This window comes from Dromaius novaehollandiae, chromosome 5 (genome assembly GCF_036370855.1).
Source record: "Dromaius novaehollandiae isolate bDroNov1 chromosome 5, bDroNov1.hap1, whole genome shotgun sequence".
NCBI classification, from domain to species: domain Eukaryota; kingdom Metazoa; phylum Chordata; class Aves; order Casuariiformes; family Dromaiidae; genus Dromaius; species Dromaius novaehollandiae.
The window spans coordinates 9125658-9152018 of NC_088102.1; the positions used below are offsets into that span (position 1 = coordinate 9125658).

At 39.7% G+C, this 26361-nt stretch overlaps 1 protein-coding gene across 6 annotated transcripts in view; it reads right to left on the bottom strand.

Annotated features, from left to right (window-relative positions):
- ESR2 (estrogen receptor 2) overlaps nt 1-26361 on the bottom strand; it is a 91846-nt gene that overhangs the window by 33503 nt on the left and 31982 nt on the right. For 5 of the 6 annotated variants that reach the window (XM_064511959.1, XM_064511958.1, XM_064511956.1 and 2 more), the window contains one exon: nt 2144-2620. In XM_064511959.1, coding sequence (XP_064368029.1) covers nt 2144-2577 — 434 coding nt within the window. In that variant the 5' untranslated portion in view covers nt 2578-2620. Of the gene's footprint in view, nt 1-2143; nt 2621-5899; nt 6072-26361 lie in introns of those variants that run through there. The other variant, XM_026114477.2, reaches the window with a different exon arrangement.

The window sequence follows — 26361 nt, forward strand, 5'->3', positions numbered from 1 at the left end:
AGCAAATTTAGGTTCCTTATTTTAAGCTGATCTACAAGGAGGTCCAAATTAAACAGAAATCAGTTTTAGCAAACTAGATCACACTGTCTTAGCTAATGTTAACAGAATTTTACACCTGGGAAAATTAAACTCATTTCTCAGTGAGACTATATTTTTAAAGGTAAAACTATAAACCATGTAACAGATCTAACTATGTGGTAGTACCTTTTCACTCATCATTCAGACAGAACACCTTTTCTTGAACTATGACGCTGTATTTAAAACTATTTATACTGTACATCATAAGTCTCTTCCATCCCCCACAACTATTTCTTCAAGTTTCAACCCCAAAAAACTCTTCCTTCAGGGTATAATCTGTGAATCTGTAGTGTCGCAGTCATTGTTCCCATGGCAATAAATACAATGTTCATGACACAAATTAAAGACCTCAAAGTATAAAGCAGAAGAAAACACAGGCTTTTTCCTTTACAGCCTTATTTCAGTCCAGAGATCCACAACAAGGGAATTACAACTCTTGCTTCTTGTGGTTCAAAGTTAAATTAAATGTTAGTTCTTAAAAATTCTGTACGCAAAGGGGTTACAGTGCACCATACTGAGATGGCTGAACCACTGGAAAGGTCCAAAGAGCCAGCAGCACGGTAGTTACCTGCTGCTGAAAGATAAAGATGATCCACAAATTTAAATTCCAGTTTTCATTGATTTTTCCCTGTTAAGTCATAACCAGCCACAAGAGTGATAGTCCCTTCAAACCCATACAAATGGCAGAAGGTTGTCATTTACATGAACTCCAGAGTCACAGGCTTGGCTGTCCTTCCATACACGTGGGAAGCACGCCGCACAGCGTCAGATGGGGCACCCTTGCTTTTGGATTATTCCAGATGCAGCCCTATCATCCAGCCAACTTAAAACATTAACCGGTAGCAGCTTTTCCAGACCCCTCTATGGTTTGAAATATTAACCAAGTGAGAAGAGCTGGGATGTTAGCCTTATTAATGTCACACAGTATCTGCTTTGGAGAAGCCTTCTGTAGGGCAGAACCCAAATGGCTTTTCCCAATTCACACACCTACATCTAAATCAGATTCCCACTGCAGATCTGCCCATTACTCTTGCCTGACTCCAAAGGGAGACAGGTTGAGTGGCTGGGCTGTAAGATTTCTGCATCCTGCAAGTCTGAAGTGGGGACTTAGATCTCACTCCTCATCTCTGTGCAGACAACGTAAGGCCCATCGCTTGCCGAAGGAATGCGAGTAGTTTCAAAAATAGCCCAAATCCTTTACGAACAATTGGACTAAACTTGTCTCCGGGACACACTTTTTCCATACTGACCCTGACTGCAGCAGTTAAGTAAGGAGTCCTGTGAACAAATATAAAATTGCCAAAAGAGGAACAGCACCTGCAACACCGTGTTTTTATCCATAAAACAGCTGTTGGGCTGATGAATGGGGTACATCAACTGCTGCTGTACATATTCCTTATGGTATGCAACAGAACTCAACGTGCAGAATGGGAACATGTTTTTGCAAATACAGTTTCTTTACAGCTGAAAATCTTGCCAGGTATATCTGCTGTTCACAGCAACTTCATAAAGTCAGTCCAGAATAGCAACAAGAAACAGACTTTCAGCAACAGCACTCTTTTAAACGTGATACATGCTGTCCTGTGACTGTCAGAACTCAAAGAAAAGTGTTTTTTTAATATCAAGCTCATGAAAAGCCTTCATAACTATTAGATGCAGGGGAGAAAAAAAAAAGAGAGAGATGAAATGGAATTCAAACAATGTTCTGTGAAAAGGGACAAGAAATGAACCTTCTTTCACTCAGAGGACTTAATTTGCCAGAGCAGGAAAATTAATTTTTATTACACAAAGTAGTACCCAAAAGCCCTGAACTTTTATTTATACACAATCAGTTTCCAAACTGAAAACATTTATAGTGCTTGGTGTCAGTGTATAGTTCTCTATGGAGCCACTTGAAAAGAAACCCTGTTTCAGAAGGTACAAAACACAGGACTGATTTGGTGTTTATTTTTAATGAGACAATGCATAGAAGTCAAATGTAAAAAAAAAAAAAAAAAAATCTTAAAAGAATGAAAGAAAACGTAATTAATTTGCAGTAAAGCTTAAAGAAATGAGTAATACTCACCTAGTCACAGGTAGCACTGGCTCCAGTGGTCTCGCCTCACACCACGGGCTCTTTGGTTGCTCTGTGTACAGAAGCGATGACTGACAGTGCAGTGCCAGGGGGGAGAGATGGCCGGGGGCAGACCACAACACATTTGGGCTTGATGTTTGCCTCACAGATGCACTTTCTGAATCACCAAAATTGCTGGTAATGTTGTAATTCATCACAGCAGGACTGCAGAATGCCATTGAAGAATATTCATGTCTGTTTTCCATGTAAGATGAAGGGATATAAACTGGACTGTGCTCTACTGTCAGCAGGGACTGATTACAGCTGTAGGGAACTGGAGAGCCAATACCAGCGGGCGAGTTTTTAATTTCTGTTTTATTGCATCCAATATCTTGAAGTGGCAGCAACTGAGAAAAGTCCTTGTGCGAGGATGCACACAGGGACATTTTTAAGCAAGACTGAAGACTATTTGTTGTTTAGATGTTCATCCTAAGATATTAAGGTATATTAAAAAAAGTTAAATTAAAAAGGTAATAATGCTCTGTCTTGAGTCTTTTCTGTAAAAGAAAAAAAATCAGTAAAACAATATAAAATACTCTGTGGAAACAGATTACATACAGAATGCATTTAAACAGTGTTCAAATTTACTACCTTTAAGAATAGAAAACTTTTTTAAGAGAAACTGTGTCTTGGTCTTTACATCATTAGAACTTTCCTAAAAATAATTCACATGAAGCCTGAAACAAAGATGCAGATGACAACTTGGATCCTTAGCAAAATGGCTCCCTACAGCCAGAGTAAAGTTCCTCTATCCAAGAGGCAAAAATTATCCTATGGTCCACAGTTGTGGAGTGAATGTCCTAAGTAGTCAATCATTGTAAAAACTCACCACTTCCTACTCCTGTTGTAAGCATATTTCTTCAACCTTACCTTTACTAACACAAGTGTGTAAGAGCAGGTGTTTTGAACACACACACACCCACCCACCCTTCATCTTCCAAAACAAGAACTCCACTGCACATCCCTCTCCACAGGGCAGGAAGAAAGACGCAATGGATGTCAGTAAGCAATGCAACTTGATCACCACGAGGCACTGAGGTTCAGCACCTCTGAACAGAGCCATGATAAACCCAAAAGCCACATCAACACAGAACTAACAATTCCATAAGGTCAGGAAGTTTTAGAGTTTCTTGCTATTCTCCATCCTCATCCTAACTACTCTCCAGTCTTCCTCTCATCTAAATCAACAAGAGACCTTGATTTACCCACAGTAAATACTTTTCGTCAGATTTAGGTAGATCCAAATTATTCAAGGCAGGGACTGGGGTGGAGGACACCAAAACCATCCTCTTAAGACATTTCCCCTGTCCTAGAAGAATTACTTTATAGTGGCATTTAAAAAATATTTCTGCTTCATTCTTCGCTATATGTTTTATCTGAAATTCATTCCAACTTTGATGACAGACATGCATCTCTCTTATAACTTGCAACCCAAAACGACTAAAATACTACTTCGTTTCCAACAGGCTCCAGGCCCCAGTACTGACATTGCAGTGCACATTTACATACGGTAATACAATCTTAACATGAAAGCACATCAGATAGTTAAAGTCACCCACAGCTTTGTCATGTCATAAATGGTTAAATATTGATGCTAAAAACCCTTACCTCTTTTCACCTCTCATGAACATAGAAGATGAGGAAGACTCAAACACAGGCTTTCTGAAGCAACAGCAACTTCCCTGGCCCAAAAATTCTCAGCCAACTATGCTGAGCTAGATGGCATTTCTAGTTTGCCATCTTTGGGCCTTAATTGACACACTTTTCTCTCTAGGGCCAGGATTGAGGGTAGAAGCATTAACAAGAAAACATGAGAAATTGTCTTATTGAACCAAATAGATGTTTTAGGATTCTTTCTTCAGGGGAAAAAAAAAGAAAGAAAACAACAGCAAAAAAAATAACGCTAGCATTTGCTTTGGACTCTGTTAATGAAACTGAAGATGTACGTAGAAATAACCAGGAACTCATTCAAATCATTTCAGGCACTTTAGACCCAGCTGCTGTTTTTTCCTTTGTGGAAAACAGGAAAATGAGATATCTCCACAGCTGTTTTCATCCAGCAATTGTTGCACCAAAACTCTAGTGCAGCCAGAGGAGAAGCAGCTGACCTCGCTTCCACCAGAATCTACACACTTCATTTGCGCTAGCCATATGGTCCACAGGCTCCTCTAAGAGAAACCAAGTATCATTCAGTTTTCATTGCAAAAGCACTGAAAACTCTCAATGTGCTTTCACTCCCATATTATGCAGTGGGTAGCCCAGTTAACTTTTGAATACCAGATGACGAAGAAATGATCTTAAAGACTGCTTTTAGCAGTTATTATTCATGGGCCCAATAATCACACTGTTCAAAATGCATTTAAAGCTTCTGTGTAGGTAAAGATGAACGAAATTGAAGTGCAGCTTCTGAGATTTCTAAAGTGTGCATGGATGCTGCAGTAACATCTGGACTGTTTCCACCAGCCAAATCCAACAAGAGCTGGCTGTGCTAACTGTGCCCCCTGCTCCCCTCGAAAGGGCATACCAGCCAAAGTAGACCCAAACCTTTCTGAGAGAAGGATCTGAGAGGTGTTACAACATCATCTCTGCCATAATCAGCTGGAGACATTCTGCTAAAATACTTGGGTAGTTTCTGTAGCAAACAACTGATTGTTTAGTTTCCCTAAGACCTTTAGAAAATATATGCATATATGTTGTATAAACAGCAAAAACACAGAGCTGGTACTACAGAACTCCATGAACTGCAGTCAGCTCTAAGTTATGCTTTTGTGGAGAGGTAATCCAGGATAGTGCAGGATATCCAGGTAAATGCAGGATAACTGCTTATTTAGCAGAAAGCTATATTCTCTCCAAAGGAGGACATGCATAGTATTTAGAAATATACACAGAAGTTAACAGAAGAAAAAGAAGTTTGTTTCAGAGGGAGGATTTCATACAAGCGTGAAAAGTCACTACAGCCTTCTTCAAAAACAGACTACTTGTGACTCATTTACAAGAGAAGGTACTCCAGGTTCCAGGAGGTCAAAGGAAACCACACTCACAGTCTTCAGCAGATTGCAATATAGTAGAAAAATAACAGCACTGGCTTATGATAATTAACTTGGGTAGTAGAAACACTTCAGCCACGGTAGACTATGGATCTATACAGGCTCATCTCAGGCATACTCCTTATACCCAAGAGAGTTTAGAATGGGAAGCCCGGACCCTCAAAGTGAAGTTGCAGAAGTTAACCAGAATTGCTCAGGAGGGCCTCAAAACTGACTGCTGGACTGTGGAGTTGTACATCTTAAAGAACTGCAGATCCAGGGAACTAGATCTTAAGATTTAGGGCTACAGAAACAGATAACTCCACTAATACTGATACCTCAGAAGGAAGCAAGACAACATGTAAGCTAAGGATTGCAATAAAGAGTTGCAACAGGCTAATATATTTTTTTTCCTTCCTGATATAACATCCTCATATTTTAAGCATCATTCATTAAACTAAAGTGAACTCCTACCTGAAATGAACACCCTAAAATGAACAAAGGAGGAAATTATTACTAGATTACTACTAATATTAGAATACAGTCTTCTGGAAGACTGCAAGTGTTTCAATGCACTGAAGTCAGTTTAGTTCAGCAAGATACTGAATGACTGAAATGCCATTATTAAGTAAATATTCCAAACTAAGTAAACATTCCATCAAATTCCTTGATTAACACTTACCAGTCACAAATCTAAGACATTAAAGGCAGGGTTCACATCTGGTGTAAGAGAATACAGTTCCATTGACTCCAATACACAGAGGACAGCACCGATATCCATGATGACGTAGGAACAAAACAGCTCTACATGTGGAACACTCTGTATCTGAAGAGTCACCACCCAACACACAGCAGATCAAGCACAACTATTTAGATGTCATAGTCAAATAGATACACGGGTAAATAATTAAGCCGTCTGACCTATCTGAACAAACTCAAATAGATACACTTACATTCAAATGCTGGTTATTGCACATTACCTGTATCAAGCACCTTTTAAAAAGTCTTGTAGGAAATAATTGATTTAATTTTTTTTTAGCTTTAGGCAAAAAAACAGAGGACAGGCTGCCAATTTTTAGAGCCTGCTTGGAAATGCAGTAAAAGAGCTTTTCCTTGAAAAAGGCAACAATCTGCAAGAAAACAGTGGATTAATGGATGTTCTCAGTGACCATCACATCAACACAAACTACAACATGCTTAAAGTTTTCTTTGCAAGTCACATATTTTGAGCAAAGTATTTTTTTGCCATAGAAAATTAAGGTGACCTTTTTCTCTGCTAGCTTTAATTTAAAGTGTAATCGCTCTTCCTTCCATTTTAATAGCAGTGATTCAGCAACCATATATTCCAGTACCCCACAACCTAAGCACCTCAGTCACCTTGCAAAGCATTCTATTAATTTCTGCTAAACTAAACTTTGTGCATCTCATTGCAACAATAAACTGAATCATTCTTTTGAAAACTGATCTTTAAAGGAAAGTCATTCCTAATGCACGACACAGCACTTGTGCTTCAAGTTTTGTAAGGAACTTATTACGCATTAAACGCAGCAATGTCAGATACTGCCAAAAGTCATAAGTAAACAAGTTTATTATTGCCTGAGAAGGAGTAGATGCAGTAAGTAGAGTACAGATAGGGAAGCACAAGGAAAGTAAAGGTATCTTTCCAGACCTCAGATGTTATACCCATTCCTGCAAAATTAGCAGCCTATTCCCAGTGAGATCAAGATACCCTCTGAAGAAAACATTGCCGATTAAAAGCACAGGGGCACAAATGCTTTGAAAAACTCAAGTGAAATGAGCACTCTTTGGCCTGTCGTAACCCTTGTGTTACTGGGGACACGGACAACTTCTAGGTTCATTCTAAACATAAATAGATTTCAGAGGCCTGGTGCATATGACACACATGGAAGCACTAAGGGAACTCTGTTCTTTTGCAGAATGAAAGAAAGAACAGAAGACTGAGGGAAGGTCTAGTTGCAATCTTCCACTACACCTAAGGGGAATTACAAAGACAACAAAACCAGGCTCTTCTCAGAATGGCATAAAGGACAAGAGATGACAGTCACGAGCTGTAGCAAGAGGAATTTCAGCTGAATATAAGAAGAAATTCTCCACAGTGAGAGCAGTTAAGCACAGGAACAGGATGCCCAGAAAGACTGTGAAATCTCAACCTCTGGAAATATTAAAAACAAGACCCTGAGCAACCTGACCTACCTTTAAGCAGGAGGTCAGACTAGTTGCCCTCCAGAGATCTCTTCCTACCTGAATTTTTTTTAATGACTACATTCATCCATACGCCTCCACTAGAAGCATTCATAGTGGAGGAAATTCCACTTGTGCTGCAAGGGGTGAAGCATATCAAAGGATCATTAATTACCAGGAGACTGGCAATCTTGTCAACTTTGCTCAAGAAGGGAAGAGGTGTGGGCCCTAGTCCAGAGATAATCAACATTTAACACTTCAAGATACATGAAAACAACTGTCTTACATATGCTGCAATGGGATTAGATCACTAGAAGCTAAGTATATAATGGGAAAAGATTTTCAGACCTCCATTCAAGTTGGAGCTAAGATTCAGTGCAGTCATTCAGTCTTTTTTCAATCTGTAGAGCCTTAAATGTTATCAGACCTCAGGACAAACTTAAGCTTTCTATGACTCAAATTTTTAGCCACCTTTCGTGCACTTAAAAATTCACAGACCAGAAATGGAAAGCACTGTTCTATAAAAGAACACAAATGTAGCCTGAGAGGCTTCAACTCCTTTCCTCTCCATGCCATTATTTCAAAGTACAGTATGGATGTTCAGTATTCTGACATATTCAGAGACATATTCTATCAAAAAGAATATTTGAATTTCAGTGTGAAAATTCTAACATGTTTCATTGAAAAAGAAACATCTAGTAAATCTATTACACAAGTAGCAATTACAGGGATAAATCTGAGGATTTTGTAATCACAGCTCCATCCACAGCATATCATGCAGAAGCCATTATGCAGAACATCACCCTTCTCGAATAAGAACCTTATTATTAAAATGAAGTGCAGTTTTGCAAGCTTTAAATCAATAGTATAGGTCTTCCTGTGGTTAACTGAGTAGCTTCCAGAACCATACCAATTCATACAGCTAACATCTGTTTACTACACTTCACACATCCTTACCTCCCAAAGAGGGGAGCTCTATAGTACTGAAAACAGTTTTTCTACTTTAACCCACAGAAATGTTTCTTTCACAAAAATAAATACAGGAGGCTACATCTATGCTGAGTAATAGGTTTGCACCATTGTGTGTCCCATGGCCCTGGTCTGCCAGTCATCCAGACTGGGAGCAGACCAGGGAACACTACAGCTCTTCCCATCCTGTGTATCCCAGTCTCCTCCTGATGCAAGGGAGCAGTAGAGGCTGATCTACACCAGGGACTCTCACTCTCATAGGGCTTGGATGTGCATCTGCATCCAGCACCTGTGAAGCACACTGGGGTCTCTCAGTGCACACAAGTGTTAATTCTTGGTTTCATGATCAGAGCATAGCTCTATGCCAGAAGCAGGGAACACACCAGCTCCTTGGCTCCAGGAGGAATTAATGCCTTCAACCACCACTTCTCTCTTAACCAGAGCGCCCTAGAAATATCACAAGAGCTCACTATGCTGAAGTCATTATGAAAGCCTGTACTGAGGGACATCTTTAATTTATATTACTCAGCTGAGACACAGAGCAGTCAGCCCAAGAACCTGTCCTCAGAAAGAACAAGTACATATGGTGAAATAGCCTCATTTTACCCAGTAGACTTTTACACAACTCAGCAGGTTACTGAATAACTCTCTTTTAGTTACTGGCAGGGAGTAGACGTGAACTGGCAGAGAGGTTGAAACCTTTTGACTGAAGTAAAGCTCTTTTTGTTTACTCTTATAACAATTCAGCATCTCTCAGCATTGGTCTCTTTCCTTAAACATAATAAATAAATAAAATAAATATATCAGGAACTAAAAATACCACTGCACTTACGCCCTATGCCCAGAGCAGCTCCCCTACGCAAGTCTGTGAAGATGGATAGCAGAGATGCACACAGAACAATGCCAGCTGCAATGCACTCATGGCAGACAGAAATTTAAGAGAGGAAAGGGAGGTGAAAGAAGTCAATATGTAAAGAAAAAACAAGCAAATCTGGCATGAGGAATAGAATTGGAATTGAAGCTTCCTAGTCTCTCTGAGAGACTGTCTTGCTTTCTGATGCAAGTATAGAAGATAGATTCCCTGGCAGCCGTTTTCCATCACTAGGCATAAAAACCTGCGATGAGCCCTGGGCAAATCTTGATTTGGCCAATGGACAATAAAGTCCTAGCTGCCCGTACAACCTAGACCTCCTGGCAATCTATAGGCAACAACATTAGATAGGTGGGTAGACAAATGGGACAACTTCAAATGACATGAACTGATTTATTTAGCTCTGCCGAAGTTAGGGCTGGAGCACCCTAAACCACTCGAGGATCTGACCTGCCATTGCTCCAAAATATGCTTCATGGGATGGTAGTTTGTTTGTCATGAACGGCAGTGAAACCAGGATTTAATTTCTCCTGGCTAAGCAGACCTGAGGCACTGTCTGTCCCCTCGAGCATGCCATGATCCAAGCTCCTCAAATGACCTCTTGCTTTACGAGGCTGAGAAGGAATGGCGATAACCAGGGCTGCTTGAGGCTTTAGAAAACCCTGCTTGTAAACACGCTATCAGGGAACTGTTTTTCAGATCTAGGTGACCTGAAGAGCAGAGAAAAGCAGCAGACTGATCTGACAGGAAAAAGCAACGCTGAGTATCCCTTATTCCACTCTCCCCCTGCACCAGTAAAAACACCTTATTTACTGTGTTCTTTCACATGGCCACATTACTATGCAAACTGTTTATATACAGTAAGACAAATTTACATAAGGAGTCTGTTTCACTAGTAGTCTTTAATGAGTCCAAAGCCTCTTAAACTGACAGCATTTGTCGGCACTGTTTACAAGACAGCCCATTGCATCTGTTCAAGAAAAATATACCACATGCAAGATGCCTTGTCCATCACTGCCACTCAGGCAGCCGCTAAAGCTCTGGAGTTGAACTGTTTTGGGAGACAATCTGCTTCATTTGTGTGAATATTACAAAGTGTGTCCAGTTTGCATCTTGCTCTACTCAGTAATCAAACAGCACAGCTCAGACATCTGGTTGCCTTAAGTTTGCTTTGTGCAGTAAGAAGTATCTTATTAATCATAAAATTCAATACACAGTTTTTCTGACTTAAGACTTACAAGCTTATCCACCTGTCTTCCAATAGTCATCCCGATTTATTTACAAGCATTTCATTTTAGCTGTGAATATCTGAGAAGCTAGTAATTTTGCATCATCATTCACTCCCTGAAATAACAGAAAATCAAGGTATCGTTTATTCTTGACTCTGCAAGCAATGAATCGTTGTTATAATGCCATATGAAATCCCAAATCAGATAAGATATTTTAACATTATTCATAAGTAACAAAAGTTGTTGGATACATTTTAATCTCAAGGAAAAGAAAGAAGCTGTTCCAGATTTGTCTCATGACTAAACTGGACATGAAAAAGAGCCTTTTACTGGACTGTGGGTAAAATCCTGACTCTGAGACAGTAAGAATTTTGTTGGTGATTCACACAGGTGGAAGTTTATCCCATATATTAATCAAGAAATGAAACTACAAAATTTGAAAGGCCTCTTGATCTTATTAATATAAAATCTGAGGAGTTATTCTGGGACTTCTGTTCTCTGAGCTTCATATTTCTTATCCCTGGAGGAATGGGCCAGCAAACTCTATGGGAGTATTTCCTGTTGCTTCTAAAAGCCTGCTGCGGATAACTGAAGAAAAGCACAATAACGTAGGGATTATAAAATCTATTCAGCCCCCTAGAATCATCCCTTTTCACCGTAATTGAAGAGACCATATAATAACATGGCTTTATAGTGGTTTTAATTAATATTTTTCACCCATTCTGTATCAGCATATCATCATACGCAGACACTCACAGTGGCTGACATTCATTGAAGGCAATGCTGCAATCACAACATTTTTAGACAGTCTCTCTAATACTGGGGGTATTTTCTTCCTGTGACACTAAGTATATCAGGTCACCAATAACTTCATTCACCAGTATATAAAATAATTCTTGTGATTCCACTTTCTCCAGCAATTCTTGAAGTTAACTGGTTCTTGTAATTCAGAGCATTTCAGAGATCAACTGTAAAGAAGCGTAAGATTTATTGCATCCCTTCAGGTCTAAGATTTTTATTTCTCCTCCGAAAGTCCAAGGAACTGTTCAGTCACACACACTGTTACCAGTCTGAGAACAGGGATACTAGAGCTGTCTTCCTCTAACACTGTGTTACAGTCACTATGTCTTTGAAATGTAAGTTACATTTTATTGTAAAAGAAACAGAAAAGTTAAGAAAGGGAAGCAAAAAGGAGGAGGAGAGACAGGGGGTAATTCTGTTTAAACTTTGCTCCTAATTTACCTCAAAGCACTTACAGGAATTTTGATCAAGTCCTGAACTAGCAAATAAAAGTTCCAAAGCTTTGTATTAGAAATCAGAAGTGTATTTGTTAAGTGAAAGGCACCATACTTCTGTCTTACGGCTCTCCCCCGCCTTGGGGGACAACAGATGAGAAAGGAATTTCAAGGATAGGGATGAGGAAACATACTGCTGGCAACACTCAGCATGACAGAATCAAATGCTACATGACTTTACATTCAAAAGGCATTTCTCATGCTACTCATAACCAAATCAAAACTTCTACTGCATATAAGGAGGTAGTCGTTTGTCCTTCTCTGTATGATGATTCTTTCTCAAAAGGAAAGAGCATATTTGTCAGCCATTCCAAGGTCTAAATTGCATAATCTGCTCATCCTCCACTCCCTCCAAACTGGAATTTATTTTCTCTAATAAAATCTCACTTTTAAAATGTCCAAGATAGGAAGACCAGATCATACCTATCATTGCTAGACCAAAAGAAAAAAAAAAAAAAAAAAAAAAAAAAAAAAAAAACACAAACAAACAAACTTTACTAGCTTTCAGACGGAGGTCCTGATGGGACAGTATGTGCCTACATCTCTATCAAATCCATCTTTAGTTCCTCTTAAATATACCTTTTAGCATTTTCAAAAGCAACCTTAAGAAACAGGTTTGTATCTTGTTTAATTAGGAAGGAGCATTTCAAAACTGAATTTCTCTTTAAAAGAGCAGAAGTCTAAATCACTGCCTTTAGTATGGAAATCTACTCAAGCAGACACAGCAGTTGTAACAAAACCAGAGGTATTTATCAGTATGAGATCTGGAACTTGAAGAGCCTGATCCAAAGTCCATTCAAGTCAATGAGGAAACTTCCAACAAGTCCGATGTGCTTTGAATCAGGCCCTAAAAATACTGTAATGCTAAGAAGTGGCTTTTGCCTTTTATTAGTATATTTATTTGTGCAGTTTCTCAAAAACTAAGAGGAAAAAAATATCACCCATAATGTATGTTCAAAATATTCCTTCTAGTTTTAGTGCAGCAATCCCATTCTAATTAACTTCTTAAACCCAAGTCTTAAAATATAGCAAACTTCTATAATTTGTTTGAATCCTAAATAATTTCTAGAACACAAACCTGTTGAAAGATCATTTTATCTGCACAAACTGTTAGACTTTAAGAAGAAATGTGCACTGGAATTAAAACAAATCTCTCAATATTTTAACCATTCCATTTCATTTAGAGAGGCTTTTGTTCATAAATCTAGTGGCTATCAATTGCAGACCTTTGGCAACATTTAAAATAATAAATACTTCATTCAATATAGCACGTACCTGATTGACACTGAAAAGGGTTTCTGCTCTTTATAAGTGTTCTGACAGCATTACATGTCAGCAAGGTTTTCACATAGCAATTCTGGATTTGTTTTCCTTCTTTCCTTTATCTCAGATTCTAAAGCAGCTGTGCCCACCACCACTTAGTCATCAGATCTGAAATATCAATCTTTCCAAAGCAATGTGATGCCAGCTCATCAGTGCAAGATTACACAGATACTATCAGTGTTTCCTCTCCCTGTGAAGGCAAGACCTAAACAGAAGTTCCTCCTCCTCCTTTCTGACATAACAAGCTTCTGAATTTGTCGTTCACTGCAGTTAAAGCTCTTACATGACTGAACCATCTTATAAGCCAAGCATTCTCATGTTTAGTACAGAAATATGAATGATTAACTAATCAGCAAGCCTGGATGCAAATAAGCTGAGATTTTAAAAAGCTAAATCAAATTTTTAAAATCTTTTCCAGAGGAAAACCTCAAATATGACTAGCAAATGCTCTGAACTTGCAGTGTGCTTACTTTCGGCATTCCAGGCAACATAGTTAACAATGATAATAAAAAAAGCTACTTCTATATTGTTTTTAAAGACCAAACATATAAAACCAGGTCCTGGGGCTTTTTTTTTTTTTTTTTTTTAGAAAAATATAACTACATGCTTTTTCAAACACAGTAAGTTACCTAGAAGCCATTTAAGATAATATCTTTATTTTACCAAGTTAACATTTATTAAAAAAATTGAGGACGTGCAGCAGGTCCAATTCTCAATTATACACTAGGATCACTTTCAAAATGCTTGGTTAGTTGCACAGCATTGACCTCATTTACTCTAAGGAAGCTGACCTGTTCATAAATTTGCTTGAATAAAGCATCATGTTATTCATACTTGCGTTTTAGACCCAAAGACACCTCCGAATCCATACAACTGTCTGAAATCTTGTCTGAATTAGGAAAGGGGACTGTTGTCAACTCATGCAGCTCAAACAGCCCTGCCACCTTTGCGATCAACAGCTTCCCTGCAAGCACAGCCAGGACCAAGCCAAGGTAGCATTACTATCCACTCAGCCCATCCCATAACCACTTCATGCTAATGCAGTTTTTCCTCAGCATCAGATTTGCCCTTCTGTCTTGTTTCTATGTTCGTTTCCTTGAGCCTCCCCATCTCTTCTCATTACTATTTTGCAGATCTAAATGCAGCTGCTTTTAATCTGCTCCTAGCAGTTCCCTTCATTCTGGCAGATAACACCTTCTGCAAAAGCTACAGGGGACTAAAATCCCAACTGCCAGCACTTTTTCATGATTAGTTCTTGTACAGAGTCAGACCTGTGACTGGGCTGCTTTCCCCTCAGGCCTGATGCATCCAGGCCCAAGCACAGCCCCCAAATCAGCCCTGGATCCTGTGAGCCCCTTTACTCTGGATACCTGCCCTTGCCTGCAGCTTCCCCTCTCTTTTTAAGGAGCTGCTCTTTTGCCCCTACCATAGGAGAGCAACAGAAACTCTATCCCTAACAGGCCCCTTATTTTCCCCAAATGGATGGCAAAAGCTTTCAAAAGCAGAGAGCACAGAGGGGATGCTACCCCAAGCACCAATGGGGTTCAGACAGCCCTCAGCAGAAGCTAGGCTTGTGAGGACATCAGTGGAGCCAAAAGATCCTGAAGGCTGTCTTCTCCCCATGAAGTCCAGGGGAAGTCAACTAGTGATACAGACACCTGCACTTTGTTTTGGGCAATACACCCAGAAGCAACAGCAGTCCTTGTCATCAGCCGTATTATAGCACACCAAGTTTCTGCACAAGAAAATATTCTGTGTTTGACTGCCATCAATAACTTCAAAATGCATTACCAGAGGCATATCTAAGAGCTAATGTACAAGTCCTGCCTGGCAGTCGGTCTTGACAAAGATTATAACAACACAGGTGCACCTCTGCAGAAGTGTCTATAAACCACAGGGCTAAGAGGGGAAAGGGGAACAAGGACTATGTATTTAAACTACGAATTAGGAACAGCATTAAAGAGTTACTTGAGTAAGTTAACAAGAGTTACTTGTATCCCTCCCCTCCCTTCAGGGCTTCTCTCAGTTAGGAGCTACAGCTATTCTGGGTAATATGAGCAAAAACCTTCAATCAAGGCAAATTAAGTTTTTAGTAAGGATTTCATGTGTTAGATAAGCAGACAGAATAAAGACACACTGGATAAACAACTAGGAACATGCTGGCATTAGCCAAGACAAAGAAGAAGTCAGGTTTCCTTCTCTCTTTTATACAAAAATAATGAATGCTAATGTTTCCTAAAACAGTACAAAATGAGAAGGTCTTTAATGTATTTTCCTGGTAGGTTCTTTTTGGGGGAGTGGGGTGGTGGAAGCGGTCAAGACAGGAGCTTCCATGCATGGAAAAGGATGGTTAGACTCTGAACTACAGTAGCTTGTAACTGGAGCAGCACCTGTCTACCAGTTACGCACAGCAGCTACAAGGAGCCTTGAGAATACACAAGACAGAAATTAATCCAAATAAAATGTAGCTCAAGATGGTATGCTCCCCCATGTATACAAGTGCATGAAGGAGAATACACTGATGCCAATAGATTCAAAAAGCAATTCCCTAAGACAAAGGTGTTGTAGCAAACAAAATGAGTAACCTGAACTGCTTGAAATCCCAGGCCCATCACTGGATAAACTCTGTATTGCCTCAGACAGAAGGAGTCACTTGCATCATCACCACTCAAGATCATTCAAAGCTGGGTAGCTCCTGGGACCACAGGAGAATTCGCCATCCCAATTCAACTTGCTTCTGTCTGTAAACTGTCTGGGTCATCATGGTTTCCCCTCAGCGTTCCCACTGCATTTAGCACCACAGATCTCAGAGTCATAACTTGGCCTTCCAGCAAATTAAAGCAATATAAACAATTTAAAGTGTTTGACCTGAGGATACACCTAGCAAAGAACCTCTTCACTACCTCCCACAGGTTTCAAAGGTGTTAAAGTAAAAGTATAACACTGAAGGAGGAGCAAAGAAAAAACACCAATACAGAAAACTGCAGAAGCAATTTTTTTGGACAGCTTTCATTGGTGGTTACATGTTCTCGAATGCCTATTATTACGTTGCTGTGGCACTCTCTTTAAGACATCAGTAGGAAACTAAAAAGAAGCTACACAATTTTGTTGCAGTATCTCACATATTCATAAAATGAAGTAAAGTTTAAGGAAGAGAAGTATGCCATACTAAATTTGCAGAAATAAATATGATTATGTCTGCAAAAATTTGAAGGAAACTACCCATTCCTGTACTATATTGGGCAAAGAAAAAGGCTACATTCTGCTCATCACCCATGAACGTCCAGTGGGTAAATACCTCTTCACACCTTGCTGTGCTACCCCAGCTTCCATCCCAGCACCTTCTTTAATGCACTTTATTCCCTATTACTAAAATAAATAAATAAATAAAAAAGCATCATCCAAATAGGCTCTTTTCCACTTCACACAGAAAAGTTTCCTTGAAACACCAGTTTTCAGCATAGCTGCCTGGTTCACAGCACCTCGGCTTGGCTTTCAGCCACAACATTAGACCCTCTCATCGAGGCTCCTAGCTTAAAGCTGAGCAGGGACATCTCAGCACAGCTCCCTACCACAGTGCTGGATGTAGGTTCCAAATCCTTATGCAGGTCCAATCTGTAGTGATCTTGTCTACTGATAAGATCCAATAAATAAAGATCCAATCTTAGCAGCTCATCTGCAGTGATAAACAGCTCTGCCATTGCACTAGGGAGAAACCAAATAACCTATGGAGTTAACACTAGTAAGGGCTCTTCATGGGATTCCAAGGAGCTTGTTTTTCAGTTTTTAATTCAGGCCTGTCATCGAACAGGCTGGAATTTAACAAAACCTTTTCTAGTATATTCATCCTTAAAAAAAGGCATCTAAAGTTTTAAATGTTAAATTATCACGATGTACATTAGGATTTAACATCGCTGTGATGATTTCTTTTCAATTAGTTGGTTTGTGTGCTGGCAGCAGAAGAGCAGGAGTCAAAGGCTGAAAGTCACTGGCTGAGCCCATGGAACTTGTGTTTCTTAATTCTATGCAAGTGTCTTCTGCATATGCAGAGAAATCTCTTTCTCCAATTTATCCCATGCAATACAGGTTCAACCCAGATGGTTTAGAATTCAGCTTGGATTTTAAAAGTAGGAAACTTGGATTTATTTTTAAAGCCAGACACTCAGCATGGGTCTTCAGCTTTTATAAAAATTATATACGAAAAAACCAAAAAGTCTCCGTATCACACATACAGTATACGATACTACTCAGTAGGAGACTTGGTCTGCTGGGTCCAAAGCATTTCCTCTACTGCCTCAGTCCAAACTCCCTTCAGCCCTCATTTAGGTCTTTCCAGCTGCAGGTCCCCAGCCATAGCTCAGGATCTTGCAGGATATTCCTATATCTTCCCTTGGAGGCCTGGGACTTGAATATACTGCTAGAGGAGAACATATCTAATTACGACTCCTATGGCCTAAAGTAGCAACTAAGTTATTATAAACAAATGTTAATTTTCTTCTGGGATCCTAGCCTACATGCTGATACTATGAAGGAGGCAACCTTGCTCCCCCAAACCAAGAAAATGCTTTGTTTCTCCAATTGTTCTCTTTCCAAAGAGGTTGGCCTCTTGACACAATAGCAACAAAGTCCTTTCTATAGCATGAGCTCTTTCTTCCTAAACATAACCATGTGAAAGGCAGGGTGGGGAATTCTGCTTCTTGTTGTCCATTTCTCTCTCCTCCTTTTCACCTACCTCCTATGACCTCCAGGGCCCCAACCTGTTACTTTCTCAAAGGAATTCCTCCCCATGCCTTGCGGGGGGCTAAAGGCTTTGGAGTCATTTCCCATCTACCCTATAGTTACACCAGCCAAAACTCTTTTGGGGATGGTAGTATCAATTCCTCTTCATTTAACCTAGTTACATTTAATTCATTAACCAAGTTTAGAAGAAAAGACAGATAGTACTTATGGTGTAAGAGTCCTGGAGGGGGCTATTTTACATAGAGCCATGAAAAATTAGCAGAGAAAGCTAAGCTATCTTACATATCCTGGGAAGATGGTATCAAACCTGACTGTGAAACATCCAATTACAGATGATGATAAATGTTTTGAATGACATGGCTGAGAATATGGCTGAGGTCATACACCTGTTTATTAGATCTCCTCAACCTAAGCTTACAGATGATTACTGCTTCCTTTTCGCAACAGTTTTCATGAGGAAGTAGGCAATGGGAGGGGGAAGAATAGTTAGGCAAGGTAGAGAAGGGCTGCTAGCTTAAAGTAATCATTAATGAAGTGGCTTTGGTATGGGAATGAGATGTAGTTGGTCACACCCACTGCTGTTCAACAGCATTTCAACAGGCATCATGAACAGCTGTCCTCAATTCAGAGTCTCTTTTACAATATAACTAATATACTCAAGCATACTGAAATATACTTTTTTTCCCCCCTCTGCAGGCAACTGAATCTAACTAGAAAAGCAAAGTTCAAGATGCGGAAGATTCTGCCAGTGGGGGAACAAGAGAAGAGAGAGTTACACAGCCACCTGAAGTGTCTGAAAGATTCCCAAAGTATTTACAACAACTGAAGCAACTGAGGTTTATTCTTTGATCAATGCAGACACTTAAAAACAACTTGCCCTCTAAGGAGCCTGTTTAAAAAGAACCAAAACCACCACAAACAACCCACAAAATTTTAGTTTGAAAAAACAAGAGCTTTCATCTATGCTATTGCCAGGAAGCACATAACAAACAAACATAAAAAGGTGACTCTTCCTGAATATCTTTTTAATTCACTGTTTTCAGCATCAGACTTAATTTTGCAGCAAGTTTTAATTCAAATTTCCCTTCAAAAAGAGTATTCAATGGCAGCAGCCATTGGGTGAGGTTGTGTACAAATAAGATCCAACAAGAGAGTAGGATGACAGACAGCTGGAGCCAGCACAGGGTGTCACCAAAACAGCATCAGGATATTTTCTAGAGTTTGAAGTTTCCCTTTTGCCACCCTGTGCTGATGGCTTGTTCTATCACAGCACACTCCTGCACTCTCTTCATTTCGGTTTCACTCTGCCTTTTCCCACTCCTCAAACCATGTCCTTTCCTTACCTTTCTAGCTGGTGGATCCATGCTCCCAACAGAAGTACCCATCTTCCTCCTTCTATTCCCTCTCTTCCATAACCCAGAGAATTGATCCAGATTAAAATTCACATAATGGGGAATAATAAAAAAAAAAAGCAAACAAAAAACCCCATCAGGTTCTCAAGCAAATACTAAGAAAAGAAGAATTCTAATCTGAAACAGGTCTCCATAATAAATGCAATAATAAAAATGGAAAAGGCATTTTCAGTGGAGTTGTGAAGCAACAGCAGCTCATACAGGACTGCACTTTGATGGGTCTAAGAGTAGGTACAAGTCATGACTGCTGCTTCCTCCAGTAGGGCTTCTAACCCAAGCCACACTGCAGACAGGCAGAACAGAGCACCCTGAAAGGGAACCAACCCCTGCGAAAAGGTGCAAGGAGGTTGTGCCCTGCACATTCCCTTTGAGTTGATGGCCCAGTTATGGTGGTGCTAATTACCACTACAGAGGTGCTTTCTGCATAAGCTGGGACTAAAAATATTCCAAAACTCAGTCTTGCAATCCCCCCCCGCTCCACTCCTCCGGCTTGAGGTTTGTTGTATTTTCATTCAAGCCTGAATAAGTTCAGCTCTTCAACAACAGAAACAAACACTAACGTAATACTCCCCTCTCCCTCCTCCTTTCATGAGGGACATGCGAAGAGGAGACCTCCTAGCAGCTTCAGTCACATGCAACAGAGCAATGTGGCTCATCTTTTCTCTGCCTTGGAGTGGAATAGCTAGGATGCCACGCTCTTGTAAAAGCAGGAGGGTGCCACTAAAACGCAGGAAGTCCTCCTGCACTAGCAATCAAGAGCCTATGGCTCAGGCTCACCCTTTAGTGACCTTAACCAAATACCCTGGAGTCTCTGAAAGCAAGAATCCATTTTTGACCTGGGCAGAGACAATCAATTCTCTTAGTGCAGAAAACCTACCCAAACTAGCAGAATTTTGCAACACAGTATCAAGCACCAGAATGGAGAATGATCCAAATGAAGTTCACCAGAAGAATGGTCTTACAGACATAGACTTTCTCTTCACTTTTTTTTATTAATAATGCAAGAATTGTTGTATAGTTCTAGGTAAGTCCTACAGACAGCAGTGCACTCCTGTTGCAAGTCTGAGTGAGAATGAAAGTGATCCTTGTAAATCCTCAAGGTTATTTGAAAGAAAAAAAATGGCTTGCTGACAGCTACTCTTAAACAAGTCTGAGCAACTACCATAGAAAGAAGGAAAAAAATCTTTCCCCTTTAAATTGTATTAGTGCACAATTATCAAGAAAAAAGTTCAGGGCTATCTCTAGCAGGGCTGGTGTCTACACCGGCACTCCTCGTAACAACTGACAGGAAGGCCTGCTTATGAAGTTTGCCAAATTTCACTTGTTTAGGTTGAAGTCTGCAACTTAAGGAAGCTGCTTTATATCTATTTTTCCTCAAAAAATGTTTTGAGAAGAGTTTGGGGTCTTGGAATGAGAGTAGGAGGAAAGCTTCAATAACATGTATACTGTTTTACTGAGAAGCTTTATAGCTTGCTATGAAGTGGAAACTAAATGCTTGGGAAGGGGTTAACCCCTACATTAGGGACATACTTCCCAGGATTACTGCATTGCCCCAGGAAAGAAGCTCCAGATTTTCCAGGATAACCAGGATAACTCTTGAAGGATGGAAGAGCTTGTACATTCCAAAGACCAAACAGGTTTGCTGTTAATCCAGAATCACCGGGAACTTAGGCACCATCTTAAATACAAGTAGGCTTTAAAGGTAATAGAGGTTCAGAGAAGACAGCAGCCAAGGTACTGACCCAGAACACATTCCTTTCACCTACCACCTTGCTAAAGAAAAGGTAACGGGGAAAAGGCAAGTAGCTGAGTGCAATTTGCTTGAATTGTTCCTTCAAGAAAGAGACCTATGATCCCAAAGAGGGTCTTGGCTACCCAGCCAAGGGTATCAACAAGGATAATCTGGGTGACTGACTGTAGCTTCACATTTGCTCTTTTGAACTGTGCCCTGTCTGCTGCCTCAAAGCTAAAAGGACTAGACTTAGAGTCCCTAATCTAGAGGTGGAAGATAGCAACGGGGAAAGAGATCAGCAGCAGATAAGCAACTGGACCACTCTGCTTTAAGGAGCTCACCAGCACTACATAGTAGTTCTGGAAAAATAAAATCCAGAGTCATTTGCCTTAACTATTTTATATTTTTTTTCCCCTGAAGCTGCCCATTTCCTATGCTGCTTAGCATGTTAATTCAATAAGGTTGGAGACTAACCAGTCCAGCCAACAGCCTCTTTCAGCACTCCTCCTGCATTCATTCCTGGAGCGCAGTTCAGGGGCAGGAAGCAAAAGTATGTGGCTCAGTATAGCATTAGGAAGTTAAATGGAGAAGATAAACAGCACCCAAGTGAAGACTGCCCTGGTGAGCTCAGTTCTGGGACTCCCTAACTACCATGCACCTGATGTTTTTAACCTAAGTTCTCATTAAACAATGTTCTTGTAAGAGTTCATGGTCAACCCCTGTTTTAAACCTATGCTTTTATACTACCTGCGGCCTGCAGTCATTTCTCTTTGACTGAATCATATTGTTTACTTGCAGAATACATATAAAACACTGTTTCTCTGATCAGAGTAGCAATCAACAGAATAGTTCTTTTTACTCTTCCTGAAATATTCTGCACAAAAAGCTCCAAGCAATTTTTGCTTTTCTCTCAAGCCCCCGTTAGAAGCATTTCTTTTTAGTTAGCACTTTCCTTGCTTACTTTTAAACACACACACACCCACAAGCAGATCAAAACCTCCCAGCTTGTACTTGCATTCAGAGTGGTCTTAGAAGTGGCTTCCCATGTTTCAATTATTTTTAAACAAAGGGGCATATGATTGTTCCCACTTTCAGCCAGAATGGAAAGCAACTAGTACACCCATCAGCTTCAAGAAGATTTTTACCCAACCTTGACAGATGTGAAAAGCAAGAAGCAACAATGGTTAGTTTTCAAAGGGCAGCTCCCATCTCGAAGTCCAATAATGCTGAGTGCACTTGAAAGGATCAGGGCCTGGACATATAAAATCAGCACCCAAACTTGATAAAAACTTTTGACATTTTAACCTTAATCTCTTTCTGTCATTTTCCTCATCTACAAAATGAAGAGCAGAGCTCTGAGAGATCCTCATATGAAAACGAGGAGGCAGGAGGAAAGACAGGAAAGGACAGTCACAAAATCCACAGGATTTTGAACACTGAAAACAGCAGAGACAGCAGTCAATTACTTCTGCTGCACAAGTTCTCCATGTAATAAAGAGGGAGTTAGACGCAAGCAAAAGCGGCTTTAGTTGAGTGCAAGCAGCACTCCTACTCATCTCTTAAAGCTATTTTATCTTGAATAGCCAAAAAATTCATTAGAGACATTCCACCAATTGATTTTTCATTCTGTTAATTTCTGCATGGGCAGCATTACAGATATATATATACATATATATATAGTAATACTGATAGTAGGAATTATGAAGGAATAGAACAAACCTATCAATAGATGCCCTTACCTGAGCAAGTCTGAGACATAAAATAATGATTCCATTCAAGTATTACATGCAGATGAAACCTCTGTAACATGCAAACATCTGGCTAGTTTCATCCTTTTGAGATATTTAGAGAAAAAAGGGTCAGAAGTGTGCATATAAGATATAATCAAAAGAAACAAAATATAAAAATGCAGCCAACCTAGAACAAGGAAATAGCCAAGAAGGCAATGCCAAGGTCCACTGCCTGAAGAACAGAGAAAGATATCAGAAATTCATTCTAAAGTCTCTAGTAATATATGTGAATTTTAAGTTAATTCTAGCAACAGTTCAGTCTAATGATCCCTAACTACTTTAAGAAGCCTTACAACCATTAGTTGTTCAAATACATTTAGAATTAAGCATATAGTTCCAGCTTATTTGATAATAAAGAGATCTTTGGGCTTCCACACAGCCCATGACACTTCCTTACTCCAATGACAAAGAAAATGCAATGCAATCACAATCCCACTGGAAAAGAGCCCAAGATCAAGCAGAGACATAGCTTTTACCAGTTCTCACCAGGGTGGTCCATGTAAGGTGAGGGCAGAAATAAAACTTTAACTTGCCGGAGAGAAGCAAAAGGCAAGCAAAGATCTGCAATTCAAGATCTTTCACCTCAGTTCCTCATCATGCGTCTCATAGGCCTGCACTAGAGGGACACCATATAACAAAGCTGAACTGGGACCAGTATTTTCAAGTGTTCATTAGTTTCTGGGAAGTTAAACTTCAAAGAGCTAGATCCTTTATTTTTTGGAAGTGCATATACTCAGAATGTCTAAACAGACTTACTAGATGTAGCAAAAAGTTTTAACAGTGACAGTGTTTTGGGCAACTGAGGCAGATTTATAGAGGGGGACTATTGCTCTCACAGTCTTCAGTGCAGCACGTATTCCACATTACAGAACAGAAGAGAAGCTGCAGCTTTCTGCATGTCTCTCACTGGATGACAGTCACCCATCTCCTGCAACCAGAGGTAAAATCTAGAAATAAAAATAGCCTGTGTCCTGTTGCATCTTCATCCTGATGATTTCCACTCTGAGCAAACACTATCTGTCAGAAGATCATATCATTTAGCCAGTCTCAGAGATGCAAATGCAGGAGTATTTTATTCCATCTCCTGTTTTGCCTCTGTGCTTGCTATTGAAACTCCAGCAGGTGCAAGAACCAAGAGATGTTTATGTGGTGCTTCCTGAATTGCTGTTGTTGCTGGGTAATGCACTAGTCACAAATCCAAACAAGAATCCACTCTAGGGCTAGCTTGCCAAAAGGAGGTGCTGGCAGGCCAAGGCAGCAGACCTTTCCTATGAATGCTTAGAAAGATGGGAGTCCATCTTTGTTACCTACCCTTCAAGGCTGATGACTTGCAGAAGTACTAGGAGGAATTGACTGAACACTGCTGGTTATTCCGCTCTCCTCCAAATGTTAAGCTAAATGTTTTTTTGTGTGTTCTACACTGAAAGAGGAGCCTGTAATTCTGAAGCAGACAGATTTCTATACAACGTATTTGAGGCATTCAAATTACTTCTGCCGATGCCTTTTGCAGTTTTAGAAGAAAGAGAAAGCCAGCACAATTAAGGATGCTTTTGTATAATTTACATAGCTTAAATATCAACCAGAAACTATTTCTTGCACATGCATTGTATATTCTATGTACCGCTGACCAGCAAATTTCATTCAGAATCTAATTTGTTAAATGGTTTCTTCTGTCAGGAAAATGTTCCCACTGTAATAGTGATATTTTATCCTGTCAAAAAAATGATTAGGCTAAAACATCTTAGTAAATACCATAAACTACCCAATAACATCAAAAATTGAAGATGTACAAAGGCTACCCTATTACTCAGGGAACTTCTAAATTTGCAGGTAAGAGGACTCATTTTCTGCTTCAATGAGTAATCAAGAAAATATCATTTTCTTTTACATTGATCATGGTATAAGGCATAGCCTAAGGACAGGAGCATAAAATGGTCTATTACATTTTCTTTATTAGTATTAGAAAATCATTTTCAAAACTATTTCTCTATTTTTTTTCTGGGAAAGGAACCTCCTTTCTAGATATTTTTATGCCCTGTCTCCAAATTCTTAGCTGTGTGAAACTGTCTCTGGTGGAAAGATATGGTCTCTGAGAGAAATTCTGTCCTTGCTGAAGTCAGTGGAAGATGTGCCGTTAAATTCAACGGGGCCAGAATCTCTATTTCTGCATGGGATTAAGCTGCAGGAAAATTAACATTCAAAATCCAGAACCATCCCCAGACTACATTGGCTAGGCTTTACTAGCATTCTGTGCCAAAAATAACCAAAGCAGAGCAAGCACGAATGGCATACTTGGGTTCCCAATACCTGAATGTCCTAAAGCCAGTTAGTCGAGCCCACTGAGGCAACTGAGCTTTTGTATCATCATATGAGTTTTTGATTTGGAGGCTGCTGGAAAACTAAAGCCATCTTGGGGCTTTTGGGAATAGACAGTCACAGCCATGCCAGCCTTCTTCCCTCCTTTGGCTGCACCCACATGCCTAGGTCTGCACATGGCATACAGCAAACCCCTCAAACGTGGGGCTCTTATGCCAAACTCTACTCTCATTAGTGAAACTACCTTGATTAAACATGACTTCCAGAGCAGAGATATACTACTAAAGCAATAGAAGCTTGCAGGTGATCAAAATGTAGCAAAAATATTTTCCCATAGAAGCCACAAATTTTAGCTTTGGGGAAATAAGTGTTTTACAGTGACTTACCAGGCAGCAAGACTGGACTGGCCCACTCTTTCCTGAGTTGCATTTTTGGGAAGAAAAATTACATATATTTTCCTATCTACATTAGGCCTAGTTCTCTCTGGACACCAATTTGCTTGCTTTTTGGCTCTGACATCATTTTAGCGCCTTCCAATTTTCTATATTATGAAAACTGGATTAGGCCTACTGCTATTAGGACAATTTATGCAATCTTAATTGGAAAAAGCACACTGTGAATACTTTCCTTGATCTAGAATACAAGATACTTAGGTCTACGTACAAGCTTGTTTGTCTAAATGACTTTCTAAACTGTGGGCATTTACTTGCCTCATATAAGCAATCCTAAATTATTCCCCGTAGTTCCTAGATTTCTCTGAAACAAAGCCTAAGGCATGTTTCTTCATACAAATGCATTTCTGGAACATAAGATATAGCTGTGAATAAGCTAGAATAAGTAAGAATTTGCCAATATTTCCTGTTTTTTCTTTCTTTTTTGCAATAACAAATTTGAAGTTCTTTGGTATGCTTACAATTAGAGTAACTAGCTGCTTTTCACCCAACAGGTCATGCTTCCAGAAGCATAATGAAAGGCAATGAGGTGGCAATAAGAAAGATACTGAAAAATTTATTACTTATTATGGGAAAGAAAATGTTGCTCCTGAACACTTGAAACAAATTTACATCTCTTACAGTCATCATTATCCAACCATACCTGAAGCTGCACCCAACTTAACAGTAAGGCTGCATAAAATTAAACATACCTATGTGTGCATATCTGTGCATGTATATACATATATACACACACATTGATACTTACTTTATACTTGCTTCTATATATATTTCTGCAAGGATCAAACAAAAGACATCCACCTGGATGTTTGT